We start from the raw sequence: 21,607 nt of genomic DNA, 5'->3' as shown, positions 1-21,607 counted from the left end.
CTGGTGCTAAAATCATATTCCTCTCGGCAGAAATCTTCATCACTTTCTGCTGCAGAGTAAATAGTACAAGCCAGCACTATTTTAAAATAACAAACTCTTGATAGAAGAATAAAAAACTACAACTAAACACCACATACTCTTTACCACCCCCTTGGAGATGCTACTAGTTAAAGCGGCAAAGAGAATGACTGGGGGGCGGAGCCTGAGGGGAGCTATATGGACAGCTCTGCTGTGTGCTCTCTTTGCAACTTCCTGTAGGGATTGAGAATATCCCACTAGTAAGGATGAAGCCGTGGACCGGATACACCAATGTAGGAGAAAATGGTGATAATTAATAATTTCTAATAAATTAAAAAGTGATGAAATGAAAATAATAACAAAAGGAATGTGAAACCTAGTGAAAAGAGATTAAAAAGGAAATTATCTATCTACTATTCAAGGTGTGTCTTTCTATTTTAAGAACTATGACTTCTCTTATTTAATGAAAGAAGGATTACTTTTGTGCAGCAATGGGAGAATGAATGGCATGAGGTTAAACTGTAAAAAGTGAATACTCCACTAGATTTACATTGAGTTGTGATAGATCTGGACATATTATATATTTAGATAACCTATTTTCCTTATAAGATCTACTTATTTATTATACAGGATAATTCATTACTAAATGGATGTCTAGTGGTTATGAAAATTTATCATGATATACCATTACTATACTGGCAATTTTCACAAGGATGATAAGAGGATTGAACTGTGTTGTCATATAATTGTTCTATCTCTTGCACATTTACAAAAAAGGAGAAATATTGTTACATTCATTTAACCCTAATGGGTAAACTGTATTGAGGAGAAAGATCCATTTGCTCTCAGCTTTTTGGAGGGTTTTTTCCACATCTCCACCTCTGATTCCCAGTTTAACCTTTTGTATTCCAAAACATTTTAAATCACTTTTTTTGGAATTGTGTTTGTTAAAAAAGTGTCTGGCCACAGAGGTGAGTTGTTTCCCTGCTTGTAAGTCTTTTCTGGCATTTTTAATGTTTCTAAGGTGCTCTTGCAACCTTACTCTTATTTTTCTGGTTGTTATGCCAACGTAAAATAGATTACAGTTGCAACGTAGTGCCTAGATTACTCCCTCAGTTTGGCAGTTGATGTGTGCATTCACTTTATGTGGTTTGTTAAACCGATCATGTATTGTTTGTAGTTTGTTCAATTTGAAAAAAAGACTATACCCCAGGTAAGGAATTTTTTTTTCCTAAAAAAAAAGCATTTTTCAGATATGAAACTGACAGTCTGCAAAAGGAAATATACTGAAAACCTGAATCATGGCAAATATAAGTACAATACATATATTTAGAACTTTATATAAATACATAAAGTGCCAAACCATAGCTGAGAGTGTCTTAAGTAATGAAAACATACTTACCAAAAGACACCCATCCACATATAGCAGATAGCCAAACCAGTACTGAAACGGTTATCAGTAGAGGTAATGGAATATGAGAGTATATCGTCAATCTGAAAAGGGAGGTAGGAGATGAATCTCTACGACTGATAACAGAGAACCTATGAAATAGATCTACAGCAAGGAAAATCATTGCATTCAATAGGCGATACTCCCTTCACATCCCTTTGACATTCACTGTACTCTGAGATGAATCGGGCTTCAAAATGCTGAGAAGCGCATATCAACGTAGAAATCTTAGCACAAACTTAGTTCACCACCTCCATAGGAGGCAAAGTTTGTAAAAACTGAATTGTGGGTGTGGTGAGGGGTGTATTTATAGGCATTTTTGGGTCTGGGAAACTTCCCCTCATGGTAGGATTGTATATCCCATACGTCACTAGCTCATGGACTCTTGTCAATTACATGAAAGAAATCTCCCTTACCCCCAGTAACAGTGGAGATAATAGAATCCAATTGTGAACCAAAAAGATTTTTACCTTGAAAAGAGAGAGATAATAATCTAGTTTTAGACACCATTTCAGCATTCCAAAATTTAAGCCATAAAGCTCTTCTAGTTAGAATGGCTAAAAACATGGATTTGACATTGATCTTCATAACATCAAATATAGCATCACAAATAAAATGATTTGCATGTTGAAGTAAAACAATGTTAGATAATTCAGAATCTGAACTGCTGTGCTAAACTGCCCAACTAAAAAGTAGAAGCAGCAGCAACATCAGCCATAGATATAACACGTCTAAGAATATAGCCAGTATGTAAATATGCCCTTCTTAGATAAGATTCAAGCTTCCTATCTAAAGGATCCTTAAAAGAAGTACTGTCTTCCATAGGAATAGTGGAAATTGCCCCATCAACTTTAGGAACGGTTTCCCAAAGTTCTAAATTGGCTACAGGTAAAGGATACAATTTATTAAACCTAGAAGAAGGGTAAAAATAGGTACCAGGCTTAGACCATTCTTTAGCAATCGCATTAGAGATAGTGTCAGGAATAGGAAATACTTCAGGATTAATAACAGTAGTCTTAACTATAGAATTTAGAGGATTACTAGCTTTATCATCAGGAGGTTTAGACTCCTCAATACCCATAGTAAACAAAACTTTTTTTAAGAGAGAACGTATATATTCTATCTTAAATAAAAAAGATTTGTCTATATCTGTCTCTGAAGTGGCATCCTCTGAATCAGAGGAAACCCCATCAGTAGAGGATACATCAGTATACTCAAAGTCAAAACTTAATTCACTAGGTTTAGGAAAATGTTGCAAACCCCTTTTACGTTTATTTGAAGGCGGAATAGTAGTCATTGCCTTCTCTATAGCTGCAGCAATAAAATCTTTAATTTCTGCAGGAATGCTATGTACATTAGACTAAAATGGAATAACAGTGGGTGCATTTGTACTCATAGATATATTATCAGTATTTAACACACTTAGCTTTGGTAGATACGTGTTCAGACAGCTCAAATCCTATGGTAACATCAGAGGCAGTTTCAGTTTGAGACATAATTGCAAAAAAAAAATGAAAAAAAATAAATTAAGTTCTGCAAATTTATATCCATGCTCCTATATATGATATATATAACAGGCTTGAAAGAATGGGAAACAGAGCGAAAATTTATAAAAAAGAAAACTGATTCATAAAATAATGCTGCATGAAAGCTAAGTGTTTTCTGAGAGCACTGAATGAGCTGGGGGCAGAGCTTAAAACTGCAATTTTGTAGAGAAATTTTTGGCGCCCCCCCAAAAAAAAACAGCGCAAAATTATGACACGTCATGCTATAACATAAATAGCATCATCACATGCGCGACATGCAAAGATGTAGTGGATTTCTAATACACACTAAGAATTTTGATTGTATATACAAAAAAACCCAAAACAAAACAAAATGTACCTAAATAAAGCCTAATGGATACTTCTATTATAGCTGCATAAAATGTGATTATCCACATATCATGACACTAACATAATACTTAGCATCCTAATTTATAAATAAATTACTAGCTCCAAAAAAACATAATTTATGTAAGAACTTACCTGATAAATTCATTTCTTTCATATTAGCAAGAGTCCATGAGCTAGTGACGTATGGGATATACATTCCTACCAGGAGGGGCAAAGTTTCCCAAACCTTAAAATGCCTATAAATACACCCCTCACCACACCCACAATTCAGTTTAACGAATAGCCAAGAAGTGGGGTGATAAGAAAAAAGTGCGAAAGCATATAAAATAAGGAATTGGAATAATTGTGCTTTATACAAAATCATAACCACCACAAAAAAAGGGCGGGCTTCATGGACTCTTGCTAATATGAAAGAAATGAATTTATCAGGTAAGTTCTTACATAAATTATGTTTTCTTTCATGTAATTAGCAAGAGTCCATGAGCTAGTGACGTATGGGATAATGACTACCCAAGAAGTGGATCTTTCCACACAAGAGTCACTAGAGAGGGAGGGATAAAATAAAGACAGCCAATTCCTGCTGAAAATAATCCACACCCAAAATAAAGTTTAACGAAAAACATAAGCAGAAGATTCAAACTGAAACCGCTGCCTGAAGTACTTTTCTACCAAAAACTGCTTCAGAAGAAGAAAATACATCAAAATGGTAGAATTTAGTAAAAGTATGCAAAGAGGACCAAGTCGCTGCTTTGCAGATCTGGTCAACCGAAGCTTCATTCCTAAACGCCCAGGAAGTAGAAACTGACCTAGTAGAATGAGCTGTAATTCTCTGAGGCGGAGTTTCACCCGACTCAACATAGGCAAGATGAATTAAAGATTTCAACCAAGATGCCAAAGAAATGGCAGAAGCTTTCTGGCCTTTTCTAGAACCGGAAAAGATAACAAATAGACTAGAAATCTTACGAAAAGATTTCGTAGCTTCAACATAATATTTCAAAGCTCTAACAACATCCAAAGAATGCAACGATTTCTCCTTAGAATTCTTAGGATTAGGACATAATGAAGGAACCACAATTTCTCTACTAATGTTGTTGGAATTCACAACTTTAGGTAAAAATTCAAAAGAAGTTCGCAACACCGCCTTATCCTGATGAAAAATCAGAAAAGGAGACTCGCAAGAAAGAGCAGATAATTCAGAAACTCTTCTGGCAGAAGAGATGGTCAAAAGGAACAAAAAACTTTCCAAGAAAGTAATTTAATATCCAATGAATGCATAGGTTCAAATGGAGGAGCTTGAAGAGCCCCCAGAACCAAATTCAAACTCCAAGGAGGAGAAATTGACTTAATGACAGGCTTTATATGAACCAAAGCTTGTACAAAACAATGAATATCAGGAAGAATAGCAATCTTTCTGTGAAAAAGAACAGAAAGAGCAGAGATTTGACCTTTCAAGGAACTTACGGACAAACCCTTATCTAAACCATCCTGAAGAAACTGTAACATTCTCGGTATTCTAAAAGAATGCCAAGAAAAATGATGAGAAAGACACCAAGAAATATAAGTCTTCCAGACTCTATAATATATCTCTCTGGATACAGATTTACGAGCCTGTAACATAGTATTAATCACAGAATTAGAGAAACCTCTTTGACCGAGAATCAAGCGTTCAATCTCCATACCTTTAAACTTAAGGATTTCAGATCCTGATGGAAAAAAGGACCTTGAGACAAAAAGGTCTGGTCTTAACGGAAGAGTCCACGGTTGGCAAGAGGCCATCCGGACAAGATCCGCATACCAAAACCTGTGAGGCCATGCCGGAGCTACCAGCAGAACAAACGAGCATTCCTTCAGAATCTTGGAGGTTACTCTTGGAAGAAGAACTAGAGGCGGAAAGATATAGGGAGGATGATACTTCCAAGGAAGTGATAATGCATCCACTGCCTCCGCCTGAGGATCCCGGAATCTGGACAGATACCTGGGAAGTTTCTTGTTTAGATGAGAAGCCATCAGATCTATTTCTGGAAGTTCCCACATTTGAACAATCTGAAGAAATACCTCTGGGTGAAGAGACCATTCGCCCGGATGCAACGTTTGACGACTGAGATAATCCGCTTTCCAATTGTCCATACCTGGGATATGAACCGCAGAGATTAGACAGGAGCTGGATTCCGCCCAAACCAAAATTCGAGATACTTCTTTCATAGCCAGAGGACTGTGAGTCCCTCCTTGATGATTGATGTATGCCACAGTTGTGACATTGTCTATCTGAAAACAAATGAACAACTCTCTCTTCAGAAGAGGCCAAGACTGAAGAGCTCTGAAAATTGCACAGAGTTCCAAAATATTGATCGGAAATCTCACCTCCTGAGATTCCCAAACCCCTTGTGCCGTCAGATACCCCCACACAGCTCCCCAACCTGTAAGACTTGCATCTGTTGAGATTATAGTCCAGGTCGGAAGAACAAAGAAGCCCCCTGAACTAAACGATGGTGATCTGTCCACCATGTCAGAGAGTGTTGTAAAATCGGTTTAAAGATATTAATTGAGATATCTTTGAGTAATCCCTGCACCATTGGTTCAGCATACAGAGCTGAAGAGGTTGCATGTGAAAACGAGCAAAGGAGTTCGCATCTGATGCGGCAGTCCTAAGACCCAACATTTCCATGCATAAGGCTACCAAAGGGAATGATTGTGACTGAAGGTTTTGACAAGCTGATATCAATGTTAAACTTCTCTTGTCTGACAAGGACAGAGTCATAGACACTGAATTTATCTAGAAACCTAAAAAGGTTACCCTTGTCTGAGGAATCAATGAACTGATTGGTAAATTGATCCTCCAACCATGAACTTGAAGAAACAACACAAGTCGATTCGTATGAGATTCTTCGAAAATGAGAAGACTGAGCAAATACCAAGATATCGTCCAAATAAGGAAATACCAAAACCCTATTCTCTGATTACAGAAAGAAGGGCACCGAGAACCTTTGAAAAAAATTCTTGGAACTGAGGCTAAGCCAAACGGTAGAGCCACAAAACTGGTAATGCTTGTCTAAAAAGAGAATCTCAGACACTAAAAGTGATCTGGATGAATCGGAATATGCAGATACACATCCTGTAAATCTATTGTAGACATATAATGCCCTTGCTAAACAAAAGGCAGGATAGTCCTACAGAAACCATCTTGAATGTTGGTATCCTAACATAACGATTCAATAATGATAGATCCGGAACTGGTCTGAAGGAATTGACCTTCTTTGGTACAATGAAGAGATAAAATAAAACCCCAGCCCCTGTTCCAGAACTGGAACTGGCATAAATACTCCAGCCAACTCTAGATCTGAAACACATTTCAGAAATACTGAGCCTTTGCTGTGTTAACTGGGACACGGGAAAGAAAAGAATCTCTTAGCAGGAGGCCTTAACTTGAAGCCAATTCTGTACCTTTCTGAAACAATGTTTCTGAAACCAGAGATTAAGAACGGAATTGATCCAAATTTCTTTGAAGAAAACGTAATCTGCCCCATACCAGCTGAGCTGGAATAAGGGCCGCACCTTCATAGGTACTTAGGAGCTGGCTATAGGTTTCTATAAGGCTTGGATATATTCCAAACTGGAAATAGTTTCCAAACTGATACCGCTCCTGAGGATGAAGGATCAGGCTTTTGTTCCTTGTGACGAAAGGAACGAAAATGATAATTTACCCTGGAAAGAAAGGGAAAGCAAAGTTGACTTAGAAGACATGTCAGCATTCCAAGTTTAATCCATAAAGCTATTCTAGCTAAAATAGCTAGAGACACATACCTGACATCAACTCTAATGATATCAAAAGATGGTATCACCAATAAAATTATTAGCATGTTATAGAATAAAAATAATGCTATAAAATTATGATCTGTTACTTGTTGCGCTAAAGCTTCTAACCAAAAAGTTGAAGCTGCAGCAACATCCGCTAAAAATATAGCAGGTCTAAGAAGATTACCTGAACATAAGTAAGCTTTTCTTAGAAAGGATTCAATTTTCCTATCTAAAGGATCCTTAAATGAAGTACTATCTGCCGTAGGAATAGTAGTACATTAGCAGGAGTAGAGACAGCCCCATAACCTTAGGGATTTTTGTCCCAAAAAACTCTAATCTGTCAGATGGCACAGGATATAATTTGCTTAAACGTCTAGAAGGAGTAAATGAATTACCCAAATTATTCCATTCCCTGGAAATTACTTCAGAAATAGCATCAGGGAGATAAAACACTTCTGGAATAACTACAGGAGATTTAAAAACCTTATTTAAACGTTTACATTTAGTATCAAGAGGACCAGAATCCTCTATTTCTAATGCAAATAACACTTCTTTAAGTAAAGAACGAATAAATTCCATCTTGAACAAATACAAAGATTTATCAGCATCAACCTCTGAGACAGAAACCTCAGAACCAGAAGAACCATTATCAGTATCAGAATGATGATGTTCATTTAAAAATTCATCTGAAAAAAGAGAAGTTTTAAAAGACTTTTATGTATACTAGAAGGAGAAATAACAGACATAGCCTTCTTAATGGATTTAAAAAATAAAATCTCTTATGTTATCAGGAACACTCTGAAAATTAGATGTTGACGGAACAGCAACAGGTAATGTAACAGTACTAAAGGAAATTTTATCTGCATTAATAAGTTTGACATGACATGCAATACAAATAACAGCTGGAGAAACAGATACCAAAAGTTTATAGCAGATACACTTAGCTTGGTAGCTCCAGCATTGTGCAGTGATTTTCCTGAAGTATCTTCTGACTCAGTTGCAACGTGGAACATCTTGCAATATGTAAAAGAAAAAAACAACATATAAAGCAAAATTGATCAAATTCCTTAAATGACAGTTTCAGGAATGGGAAAAAATGCCAAAGAACAAGCTTCTAGCAACCAGAAGCAATAAAAAATGAGACTTAAATAATGTGGAGACAAAAGTGACGCCCATATTTTTTCGCGCCAAATAAGACGCCCACATTATTTGGCGCCTAAATGCTTTTTGGCGCGAAAAATGACGCCACATCCGGAACGCCGACATTTTTGGCGCAAAATAACGTCAAAGAATGACGCAACTTCCGGCGACACGTATGACGCCGGAAAGGGAAATAGAATTTTTGCGCCAAAAGAATCCGCGCCAAGAATGACGCAATAAAATGAAGCATTTTCAGCCCCCGCAAGCCTAACAGCCCACAGGGAAAAAGTCAAATTTTAAGGTAAAAAATGTTAAATTAAAATGCATTATCCCAAATATGAAACTGACTGTCTGAAAAATAAGGAAAGTTGAACATTCTGAGTCAAGGCAAATAAATGTTTGAATACATATATTTAGAACTTTATAAACAAAGTGCCCAACCATAGCTAGGAGTGTCACAGAAAATAAGACTTACTTACCCCAGGACACTCATCTACATATAGCAGATAGCCAAACCAGTACTGAAACGAGAATCAGCAGAGGTAATGGTATATATAAGAGTATATCGTCGATCTGAAAAGGGAGGTAAGAGATGAATCTCTACGACCGATAACAGAGAACCTATGAAATAGACCCCTTAGAAGGAGATCACTGCATTCAACTAGGCAATACTCTCCTCACATCCCTCTGACATTGACTGCACGCTGAGAGGAAAACCGGGCTCCAACTTGCTGCGGAGCGCATATCAACGTAGAATCTAGCACAAACTTACTTCACCACCTCCATCGGAGGCAAAGTTTGTAAAACTGAATTGTGGGTGTGGTGAGGGGTGTATTTATAGGCATTTTAAGGTTTGGGAAACTTTGCCCCTCCTGGTAGGAATGTATATCCCATACGTCACTAGCTCATGGACTCTTGCTAATTACATGAAAGAAAAAACTCTGTATGTTTCACAGACTCTACCAACCTTGACAAATATTTAGCCACAGATAAAGTCACTAAAAAAAGAGCACTGCATTACTGACTCAAGGCATGTATACAAACAATATATAACAACATTACTTAAAAAGTGCCCAATCCATAGCTGGGAGTGTCTTATATAATAAAAGTACATACTTACCGTGTAAAACACCCATCCACATATAGCAGACAGCCAAACCAGTACTGAAACATATCAGCAGAGGTAATGGTACAAGAGTATATTGTCGATCTATGAAGGGAGGCAGCAGATGAATTCTTGTGACTGATTTACAGAGAGCCTTATGAAAAGCTTTCTCATAGGCGAAAACATGGTATCATCAGGCAACCCTCAGACAAACACTGCACTAAGAGAGGAAGTGGCTTCAATATGTTTAGAAGCACCTTTCACTGAAAAAATCAAGCACATCATGCTTCACCCCCTCCTAAGGAGACAAAGTTTTTAAAACTGGGATATGAGTGAGGTGGGAAGTGTATTTATAGGCATTTGAGGTTTGGGAAACTTTGCCCCCTCCTGGTAGGAATATATATCCCAAAAGTAAGTAGCTTGTGGACTCTCGCCACCTATATGAAAAACTTTTTTTTTAAATTTTATAGTTTGTCAATGAAAATTGAAGAATTTTGAGTTTCATGTCCCTTTAACTTCTTAATGTCTTTCTACGGGGCTTGATTTTTTTATAACGCTATTTCAGGAAGCCTGCAGGAGGGAGGGAGGTCATAATATTGCGGTCTTGCTGCTAGCGGCAAGACATGCAAAAATTATGAGCTGACAAACCCTTTACGGTCAGTGACGTACAGGGTACGTCGTGATCATTAAGGGGTTAAGCTTTCAAACTTATTTCCAAAACTACATTTAATAAAATAAATTCACAAACAATGCAATGCATAACTATTCTCAAACAACATTTGTAGCTTATTGTCATTATATACTTACGTTTCTCTCGCAATTATCTTGCTGCCTATGGAAGCCTGAATGGCTATTTCAAAAAGTTGTCTGGGTATTGAATCACTGAGTCTTTCACAAATTGTTTTACCAACTTGATAAGCTTTTTCTCTGGAGAGAAAGAAAATCAGTTTACAGAGAACCTTGCTATAAGATCTAATAAAAAATTTTTACAAACACATTTATATACAGATTGTGATACCCTTTAATGAACCAACAAAACCAAGGTTTTTTTATTCCATAAGCTTACAAGACCTCACAGGTCTCCAACGTAGATCTGTATCTGGTTTTATTGATTCATTAGAAGGTATCACAATCTACTAAAGGAACATTATCTGTGGGACCAATATGGAGGATACACAGCTAGCTATGTATGATCATCTTTTTCACACCATATATACGTAAATGCATACATTAAATGGGAAAATAGAAAGAAAAATGTTAAAGGGACACTCAAGTCAAAATTAAACTTTCATTATTCAGATAGAACATGCAATTTTAAACAACTTTCCAATTTACGTCCTTTAAAAAAAAGTGCACAGTCCCTTTATATTTAAACTTTTTGAGTCACCAGCTCCTACTGAGCATGTGCAAGAATTCACAGAATAAGCGTATATGCATTTGTTGTTGGCTGATGGCTGTCACATGGTATGTGTATGCATTTGTGATTGGCTGATGAATGTCACATGGTACGGGGTGAGTGGAAATAGACATAACTTTTAAAATGGTCAGAAAAAAAATCTACTATTCATTTGGAGTTCAGACTAAGTGCTATTGCATTGTCTTGTTATCTTGAATTTGTTGATTATGCAAATCTACTATGTTGACTGGTAATTTAATAATGTCATAGTTTAAATGTAAAAAAACACATGGAAATTCCAAAATAATATACTGGGTTATTGTTAAATTGTCTGGGGTAAAGAAGTTTAATTTGGGAATTTTCTATATACAGGTAGGCCTTAGTTTACGCCGGGTTCTGTTCCTGAAGGAACAGTTGTGAAAAAATAAATAAAAATGAACTCAGTTATATAATGTAAGTCAATGGGAAGTAAATGAGTTAGGTTCCAAGCCGCTCTCAAAATTGACATTAGGAATATATTGTAACTTAATATATATTATATGTGTTATATAACATTATATTATATTTAAAGCCCTGAAATAAATGCTGTAAATGTAAAAAACGCAATATAAAAATTGTTTTTATGCTTGCAAGGCCTGTCTCTATCCACCAATAAGACAGTGGGGAGTTCTGTTAGCTTCATCATCAAAAAGGCATGCATGGGAAAATATTTTTACCATGTTAATTTTATTTATATGCACGATAGTAATTTTTTACAGTTCACTGTACTGCCTTTTTAAAAAAGCAAATCAATGGCAAACTACTCATGTGCTGTACACAGTATTACAGTGCTGTATTGTAAATGCTGGTGAAAAGGTGATCACTTGGAACGGGTGCTATTGTGAACCGGCACAAAAACGAGGGCTACTTGTATACACAACACATCCACACTAAGGGGTCGATTTATCAACCCGTCAATGCATCTGTTTCCGCGCGAGCCTTTAGGCTTCCCGAAAAAAAAAGGAGTTAAGAAGCAGCAGGTGTACATTATTTAAAATGCCACAATGCAATTATTTAATAATTTCAGAATTGAAAAAATAAGTCAAATTGTAGTAAAAACATTTTGGTTTAAAAGTACAGTGTACAACTTGTAATTACAAGACATGTCTGTTGTGTTGCTATAGCCTTGCATGATTAAGGACTAACAGTTTTGAAACACTGCATTTTACCTTGTTGCACTAAATAAAATAGTGCTTTACAGTGCTGCTGCCTTTTGGACTTTTGTGTTGCTATAGCATAACATAATATATCAGCCAAGTCTTATTATTCAGTAGCCAAACTCGACTAACCATTTGCCTTATTTGGAGAACCCAATCTGGGCTTTAGACTAGAGACAACAAGGCGAGCCACTGTCATAAAATAAGTATAGATTACATTGTTTAGAAGTTCTTATCTGATAAAGCCAATTATGGATAGATATGTTGCAGAGTTAGCCTTGCAACGTCAGAAGGTTCATTTTAAGTTCGAGAATTAGAATTTGTTCAGTTTTCAGAGCTAAATTGCATGAAAATGGGCAAGATAAATAATGAAAACATATTGCAAAGTTTCATTATTCGTAACTAAATATTTTATATAAAAATTCCAAGGTGTGTACCATAATTTGTATTTGCTGTAAATTGGTATCGGAGCCATCCTTCTGGGGTTTTTTTTGTATTTGAAATGTCTGATTTTGCTCATTAAAACCATCACCAGGTGTTCTCATATAAAATGGGCAGAGCCTATAGATAAAGCAGACCTTTAAATGTTATCAATGTCTAAACAAGCAGCCATAATAGTTTGGTATTGAAATGCTAATTATGGATGACTGGTTCCATGAGCACAACCAGCTATTTCAGATGCAAAAATCACCTACCCCACACTGGGGGATTAAATTACTGATATGTTCTCTTGTTTACATTGCATTCCGATAGAGAATACATTTTTTTATTTTCATATTTTCAGTGTAGGTGATAGTTACTTTCAACAGGAAAAATCAGCTATTTCAAATAACAAAAAAGGCAAAGGAGCCATTTGGAAACAATTAAATACACCCTGGGAGGTCAAATGAACCATTGGAACACAGAAAAGTTTAGAGTACAATCATTACTTTCTATGGGAGGCAGCAGTACTCTCTCTGGGATCTTCGAGGGTCTTTAATTAGAGAATTAACACATAATACCCAAATGTTGAATCACTTGAAAGTGATGTCACATATCAGTACAAAGCTTTGTGGTGGTTAAACACACTGTACAGCAGAGTTGATAGTCATACAATTACATTCTTTCTTTCATGATTCAGATATAGCATATAATTTAAACATATATACATTTTTTCTTCATTCTATTGGTATACTTTATTGAAAAAGCATCAATGCTAGCTAAGCACATTGGTTAGCCAATGATGATAGGTATATACGTGCAGCCACCAATAAGCAGCTAGCTCCCAAGCCAACCTAGCTAGTCTTTTCAACAAAGGATACCAAGCAAATGAAGCAAATTAGATAATAGAAGTAAATTGGAAAGTTGTTTAAAGGGACAGAATACGTAAAATTGTAATTGTTTAAAAAGATATATAATCCCTTTATTACTCATTCCACAGTTTTGTATAACCAACACTGTTATAATTAATATACTTTTTACCTTGTATCTAAGCCTCTGAAGACTGCCTCCTATCTCAGTGCTTTTAAAAAACTTGCATCTCAGCTAATAGGTGCTGACTCATGAATAACTCTATGGGAGTCAGCACAATGTTATCTTTATGACACACATGAACTAGAACTGTCTGCCTGTGAAAAGCTAATAAAATGCACTGAGATAAGAGGCAGCCTTAAAAGGCTTAGAAATTAGCTTATGAGCCTACCTATGTTTAGTGTACAACAAAGAAACCCAAGAAAACAAAGCAAATTTGATGATAAAAGTAAATTGGATGGGCAGAGTCTGGCCACGCAGGAAGATGGCCGCTAACTGATTCGGCTCCGTTGCCTCGACTCCTGCCGTAACAAAAAATGAGCATCCAGATTTAAAAGTGACAAATGTATAGGGGAGACAACTGGTGAGGCTAAAGGGAAACAAATGATCCTGATCCAACGCCGCCAACAAGCTGTGATCGGTACACACTGAAAGGCCGCAAACAAGATGCACATCCGGGTGACAGCCCACTAACTGTGCAACACAGTAAATAGAGACAGGCTCACAAACAGTGCCTATAACGGTGAGCGCTGCCACCTAAAGGGCCAATATTTGCAAGAGTGCAACACGGAACTCCACCTTTATCTCATTCAAAACACCAAGTGACCAGGTAAGCAGCCGGGTCCTCCATAAAGAACTATATATAGGGGCATAGGAGATAATATAAGGCACAAATAAAGTGTTTGACCCCCAACATACACAGGACTGCCCTAATAAAACATAAACTAGATATACAAGACAAACTGTATTAACTGGCTGCATACCGTCTATATAATATCCGACTACGCAGACTCAGCCATAAGCCACATCACACACTCAGGGATACTGACTACAGCCATTTCAAGTCTGAGCTCTGCTACGAAGTATAATTGCAAATCACAATATACCACTAGTGCTGATCACTGGGCATCTTAGAGAGGAGCTTAAGCCCTACACCAGCTGTGCATACCTTTTACCACAACGTTTCTAAATACCATAGCCAGAAAACTGAAGTGCCTGAAAGAACTTCACCACACTACAAGCTCAGCCAACAATATATAATACCACTGAGCCCTACCAGTGCGTGCTACAGTGAGAAAGTCAACTTGCAAAGCAACAAGCATTAGCACATTAGGCTCAAACACGCACCTACGCAGCTCGTGATGCCACTTGAGAGTAAGCAAAATGGATAAGCGGAATAAGCTAGACTAACTCAATACCTTAAAGTCCAGGAATCTACCTCAGGGCCCATTCCTGACCAACCAGTAAAACATGCAGCTGCCCAAGCATCTGAACCACAAAACGGAATACTCTCAGAATCAGGGGAATACCTGAGACAGTTAACCCAACAGCTTTAAACAGCTATTTACAGGAACTGTTTAGAACATTTAAGAGAACCCCAAACTCTTCTATCATCTTGGAGAGGGCGCACAGGGCACTTAGGCCGAAGTGACCTAATAAAGCCCCACCAAGGGATGTCATTACCAGAGTACTCAACTTCACAGACAAAGAAGACATACTGCGCAACGCAAGAGCCAAGGCGCCGGTAACTCATGCCGGCATCAACATCCAAATCTTCTTAGATATCAGCCCAGCCACACTGCAGAAATTTGTCACAGACGTCCTTTGAGCTAATAAAATCAACTACAGGTGGGGCTTCCCTGTAAGCATAATAGCTACCAAGGATGGACAGACCACTATGTTCCGATCACTGGAAGACCTACCCACCTTCTGTAAAACACTGGGTATTGAAATAGCTGATCCATCACAACACTCAGAACATATGGCAAAAGATCTGCAATAACCTACTCCGGACCAGGACTTACAGCCACCCACAATGGATTGACTTTCCTAATTAATGCTGGATTAAAGAACCCTTGATTGCTACATAGTCCTCTCCACCCCAGCGAAAGAAAGGATGAGAATATAAGTACCCATGTTTCCTTGCATTGCAGGGAAAATAAGTTGTTTTGATATTTAAAAATGGTATACTTTATGCAACTGTTGATGTTTAGTTTAGTTATTTAAAACTACATGCAGGGGGGCGTGTCCAGGCAGCTATCATGGCTGGCAGCATTTTAAACTTGGGCAAGCAAAGAGTCTGACAATCCTTCAAATATCAGAAAAATCGCCTATCATCTAAAGCTGAAAAGCACAGAATATGAAACTTCAATGCGGCCAGTATAGTTTTTGCTAAGATTGGAAAATAATTAAAGAGAAGATGTGGACCGTTGGGACCCTTCGGTGGCCATGCTTAGGAAGGCCCCAACACCCCGCCCATAACAATGGCGCAATACTAAAACAAACGCTATTATATCAACATCAATACAAAGTTTGCAGACCAAACAAGTCTAACCTACTTGTCAACCATGGAGGAGATCTAGTTCTCTATTCACGGCCTCCTAAAAGATCTTGAATGCAAGTTTTGTGTGCAGATGGAGAATTTGGCCTTATTCCTGCAGTCTGGAAGCAAACAGTTAGTAATTCCCACCCTGCAATCTGAGACCAGTGAAGGACCTGCAGAAACAGGAAGCTCCATGCGGCCACAAGTCTTGTTACCTGCCTCACAGCCGATGGAGCTTTGCTTAAAGCCTACACAGAACATCCGGACAAGTGCCGCACCAGAACAGATGCCAGAGTTCAGCTCACCTTTAACGAGCACAGGGAAAGATGGCATATAGACATTGATGTTGCCTATTGAAGGTTGTGACAGCCTGCCTCTACAGACTGCTGATTCGGGAGATGCAGACGATCTCCAGGATCAAGATCTGAGACGACGATGTGGTGGAAAGGTGAGCGAGCCAATTGCCATTCTGCGGCCAGCAACTACATGCTCATTAATGCTCAGGGTCTCGGCGAACACTCCAGCTCACCAGCCAGTCTCACTAAGACCAAGGAAGAGGGATCCAGGCAGCCTACTTAGCAGACGAAGACAGACAGAAGGCCAGAGTCTATTTGCAGGGCTTATTAAGCAGCAATCTTCCTTTAACAGAAGGCTTTTAACACTACCACATAACAAGGGACAAACCTATTATGTTTACTACAAGAACTGGCGTTGGGTAATAACTCTGTTACAAACTCAGGTACTTTTACCACTCAGTCCCTGTAACAATATCCTGGACTGTATTTTTCAAACTACAGTATTGTATTGGGGCACTTTAATGAGAGTTACTCTGCTCGAGGAATGTGACCAGTTCATGGTTAATGACTCATGTTTGTTATATACTCTTTTAGCTCAGTAGTTTTTATTTACCCCGTTAATCTCTTACTTTTTAGTGCAGAATGGTATAGCTTTATATATTTACTACTGATACTCGTGATATACCTTAATGCAGTTATCTAACACCAATTGCTAGACCCTTTCCATATATGTACTAGATCCAAAAGGTTGTAATATTATATAATAGGAACATATTATAAGAGTTACAGTTTTATTCAACTACTCTGTCATTAACATTATCAGTTGCTATCCCCTCTCCCTCCTCTCTCACTACTATTCAGCCTTAGATACTAGTGTACATATATCATCAGTGGTCAGAGAGTGACCATTCATTTCATTTGAGACCCTTCCCTGGGTTCAATGGGCAGCTGTATGTAGGTGGAGGATGATACCAGCTGTGTGTGTAGTCTAGTATTCCTTTAAATTAACACCATGCTACACAGGAGCAATTACAACCTGTTTATACAGTTTTAACCACAATATGGTCTGTACATATTATAACCAATTATAATAACAATAACAAATATAACAAAACTATAGCTCTTCATAAGTCTTATGTCTCAAAGCATTATCTTACACTATTGAATACACATGCTTCTCTCCTATGGCTTGTTAGCCCTAACCCCTCTTTCAAGTTTTGATACAAAAATCACTGGGTTAAAGAATCGTGCCTTCCAATCTTTCTATATTTTGAAAAATACATGACATATCACCCTCAGGACACGCCTTCAATAAAAGAAGGGGGAAAAATTTATCATTAATTGTTCATATCTACTAAAATTACAAGGCCCTACATGGAGTACACCTCTATTTGAACGGTGTTGGGTCTCCTTTATATCTCACAACAAATATCTGTGTCCCTCCTAATCTTCATCCCATGGTTTCTATGTAGCTCTAAGATTTGGCTAACCGTTTCATATATGCCATAACATAAGAGAATAAAAATGCACTACAGTAACCTTCAGGAGCTATAAGCACAGATTTTAGTATGCATTAGTATATCTTTATTAAGTATAGCTAGGTCTAAGATACCTATATACCTTGACCCAGCACTGGTCATCTCACTCTTCGGAAGTTGCCTATTTCGGAACTAGAAGGATACGCCCCCCCTTCCTTATTACATAAGCGGCTCTTGCCCGCTGTACCCTTTCCCCTAATACTTTTTACACTATTTTAGCTTACTATACATTATATGCTTATATATTGATCCTAAGTAACTTACATTTGACATCAGTTATAATAAATTTGGCCCAAGAGTGAGCAATGCGTTAGTTACTTCACATTCATGCTCTAAAAGAAAAATGAGGTTTCACTTATGTTTGTCCAGTTTTTTGTCAATTTTTGCTTTTATTTTCCTTTCTTATTACGTATGATTTAGACATCTATGGTTACAAACAATGTCTATTCTTATACTTTTCAAACACAGGCAGCCTTTATACTATGTCACCTCCTATGTAATAGAGAATTATAGTGTTTACGCACTATATACATTCAAGCTTATACCCGTTTATTATTACACAACCCGCATCTTCAGGCTCCCTATTTTCCTGACCATTAAACGATTACAAACAAAACGCGCATTTATCTGTGAGCGTTAATATCCTTATTTGAAAAGCTACTATATACTTGTATGCTGTATGTGTGACAGACTTTGTATTCTTCTTTTTATTGTACCATACAAAAACCTCAATGAAAATTAAAAAATAAATACATGCAAACTGTTGATGATTGGTTACATAGTCTAACTGGACAGAACTGATCCCAAGGTCAACTACTGCCCCTTTTAGTTTTTCTCTTTCAATACAAGGAATCACATTATGCACTACGCCCCTCTCATTGACCAACCACTAAGGAATTCATAATGACAACATCAGAGGTGCAGCTAACATAGTAGACTTATGTTAAAACGCTTAAAATACTGACTTTCCCTTAGGTTCATACCGCACATACTGAAAACATCTGAATGAGGCACATGTTCAACACGCCCAAATACAAACAAGCCTACACTCTGCCCACCGGGGCCTTCCCTCCAGAACCAACACACACACCCACATCTGAGAAACTATCATACCAATCTAACCACTCTTTTAAGTAAGGCAGGACACTGGCACTCCCCCAGTACATAGTAGACACTACCCAACAGCACTGATGTGAACTCTTTCACTCCTGTCTGCTGACTTAAATTAACCTAATACCTGTATAAGTTTTACAGAAAAGCAGATATCAAATTCACTATATAACCGTTCCTTGACCACCTACGTCATATACTACAAGTTCTAATCCTTTACCCCCTCTTCCCTTTATCGTTTTTTTTTCTTTTCATTTTACCCCTCACATCATTTTTCACTATGCCAACAAATACATCTACACGCAATATTAACTTCATCACTATCAACGTTAAGGGGTTAAATAAACCTGAAAAACGAGCAATAGCAATAAAAATTCAATAGACTTAAAGGGGAAATAATACTCATACAGGAAACGCATTTTAAGAAGGGAAAAGAACCCAAATGGCAAACACATACATTTTCTACAGCCTTCTCCTCAGGCCCACATGAGAGAAACGGAGTTTAAATACCAATACATAAAAACATTCCATTTCAGTTAATACGGGCAGAAAAAGATCGCAATGGCAGGCAACTGATGCTCATAGGTTTACTATTTGGCACATTACAGAGCTCATTCCTTCGCAAAACAGCAAAAGATATTCTAGACATATCTCAGGGGGCTCTACCACAATCCCCAAAAGAGATATTAAAAATATTAGTAATTGCTTGCGAAATTTAGCCGTACATGACGCGTGGAGAGTTTACCACCCAAAGGAAAAAGGACTACACCTTCTTCTCACATCCACATCAGATCTATTCCCGAATAGATTACTTTCTATTAGACCCCATGTGTTTATCCTTAGTACAACAGGTAAAAATCACGCCAATCAATTGGTCAGACCATGCCCCAGTCCTGTGTTCCCTGGAATGGCCGGAGACCGCACTATTCCTTTCCAGGGGAGGCTTGACGACGCTTTACTGACAGACCCCCTTAGCCAAAAGGACATAGACAAAACCTTAAAATATTTTTTCCAATTAAACGCTGCAGACCACCTACCCAACTCAACAATATGGGAAGCGCACAAGTGTGTAGTTAGAGGTGAACTTATTAAGCACAAGGCGAGGATAAGAAAAAGCCAAAGAGGCAAATATCAAACTCTACTCAAAGATGTCAGTACCACAGGACACCTCCACAAGCAAAACCCAACGAACACAAACTATACAGAACAAATAACAAGAGATTGCTACTGCAGCAATTTCTACAACATGAACAACAGCATCACTCTCACACACTGAAACAACGCTATTACAAGTACAGCCACAAAGCGAGATGCCTTTGGCTAGAGCCCTTTGCCGTAAACAATTAAAATTGTATGTTTACTCGTTACATGAAACCTTGGGAAAAATTTACAAAGACAGCCCCCAGATAGCAGACACATTCCGAAGATACTTTTCCTCCCTCTATAACCTAAAGGGCGCATACCATTTAGCTGCCCCTGAAAATACCCATAATACTAACACAGACCTCACCAACTATTTCTCCTGCACAGACCTCCCCAGACTTAACAACATAGACTCTGAAATTTCCTTTGGGCTAAATGTTTGTCTAGTGCCTCAGACGCCATTAAAGCATTGTCTACAGGCAAAAGCCCAGGTCCGGATGGCTATAGCATTAAATATTACAAAACTTTTGCCCACGTCCTCACACCCCATCTTACCAACATGTTCAACACTATACACAAGATCACGGAGGTTTTCCAAAAACTATGCTAAAGGACCACATCACAGTCCTCCCTCAACCAGGGAAACCCCCCACCAAACCAGAAAACTACAGGCCCATCTCGCTCTTTAATACAGACATAAAAATATATGCCAAAGTATTAGCCACTGGGCTTAACCCTTTACTAAAGCACCTTGCATCAACAGACCAAGTTTATACCGGGAAGGGAGGCCAGGGACAATACCCTCAAAGTCATTCAATTAATTTCCTATGCCCGCAATAACCAAATCCCCATGGCAATAATATCTACTGATGCTGAAAAGGCTTTTGACAGGGTGTACTGGGGTATCCTTAGAGGCACCCTGGCAAAATTGAATATAGGATTGAAATTCATCGAAAGGGTCTTTTCACTATACTTAAATCCCACAGCTAGAGTCGAGACAAACATTCTCTCAGAACCATTTCAGATTCGAAATGGCACACGTCAAGGGTGCCCCTTGTCACCTCTCCTCTTCGCCCTCACTATAGAAGTCCTTGCCCATAAAATCTGTAACAATCACCATATTAAAGGTATTACCACTCAAACAATAGAATATAAGGCGGCGTTGTATGACGATGATATTCTTTTAATACTGACCGACTTAGACACTTCTCTCCCCGCATTGCTAAAGGTTGGCCACACTCCTGCAACGCATACTGGAATGGTGCTCCCAGTCCACTCAGAAACAATGGATTAAATTAGACGCAAATATTCTGCGTCTGAAGAACATGGGTTCACTGACATGGATTCCCTCACAGAAAAGACTCACAGACATAAAAAAATACCCACTCTTTGGCGAGCTATTCAGCCACTGGGATAAATTAATTAGCACATCTTCACATTTCTCCTCAATACCATCTCCTTTAACACGCTTCAAAGAAAACCCTGACATCCCAATACACAGACAAAGTTGCGCTAATCCAAAAACTTGCCACATCAAATACAACGTAATAGGATCCATTATAAGAGACGAAAAGCTAATCCCACTAGAAGAACTAGCGGATATAGACGCCTTTGCTCTTACTTCTTGGTTCTCGCTCACACAGATTTCACACTACTTACAAACACACAACCAAAGGCACAAACCGATGAGGCG

General features: G+C 38.0%; 1 protein-coding gene across 3 annotated transcripts in view; it reads right to left on the bottom strand.

Annotated features, from left to right (window-relative positions):
• Nucleotides 1–21,607, bottom strand: part of GUF1 (GTP binding elongation factor GUF1) — a 250,370-nt gene that overhangs the window by 27,140 nt on the left and 201,623 nt on the right. For all 3 annotated transcript variants that reach the window (XM_053703997.1, XM_053703999.1, XM_053703998.1), the window contains exon 16: nt 10,211–10,330. In XM_053703997.1, coding sequence (XP_053559972.1) covers nt 10,211–10,330 — 120 coding nt within the window. The remainder of the gene's footprint in view (nt 1–10,210; nt 10,331–21,607) is intronic.

Source organism: Bombina bombina, chromosome 2 (genome assembly GCF_027579735.1).
Source record: "Bombina bombina isolate aBomBom1 chromosome 2, aBomBom1.pri, whole genome shotgun sequence".
Taxonomy (NCBI): Eukaryota; Metazoa; Chordata; class Amphibia; order Anura; family Bombinatoridae; genus Bombina; species Bombina bombina.
This window is presented reverse-complemented; position numbering and strand designations above follow the sequence as displayed.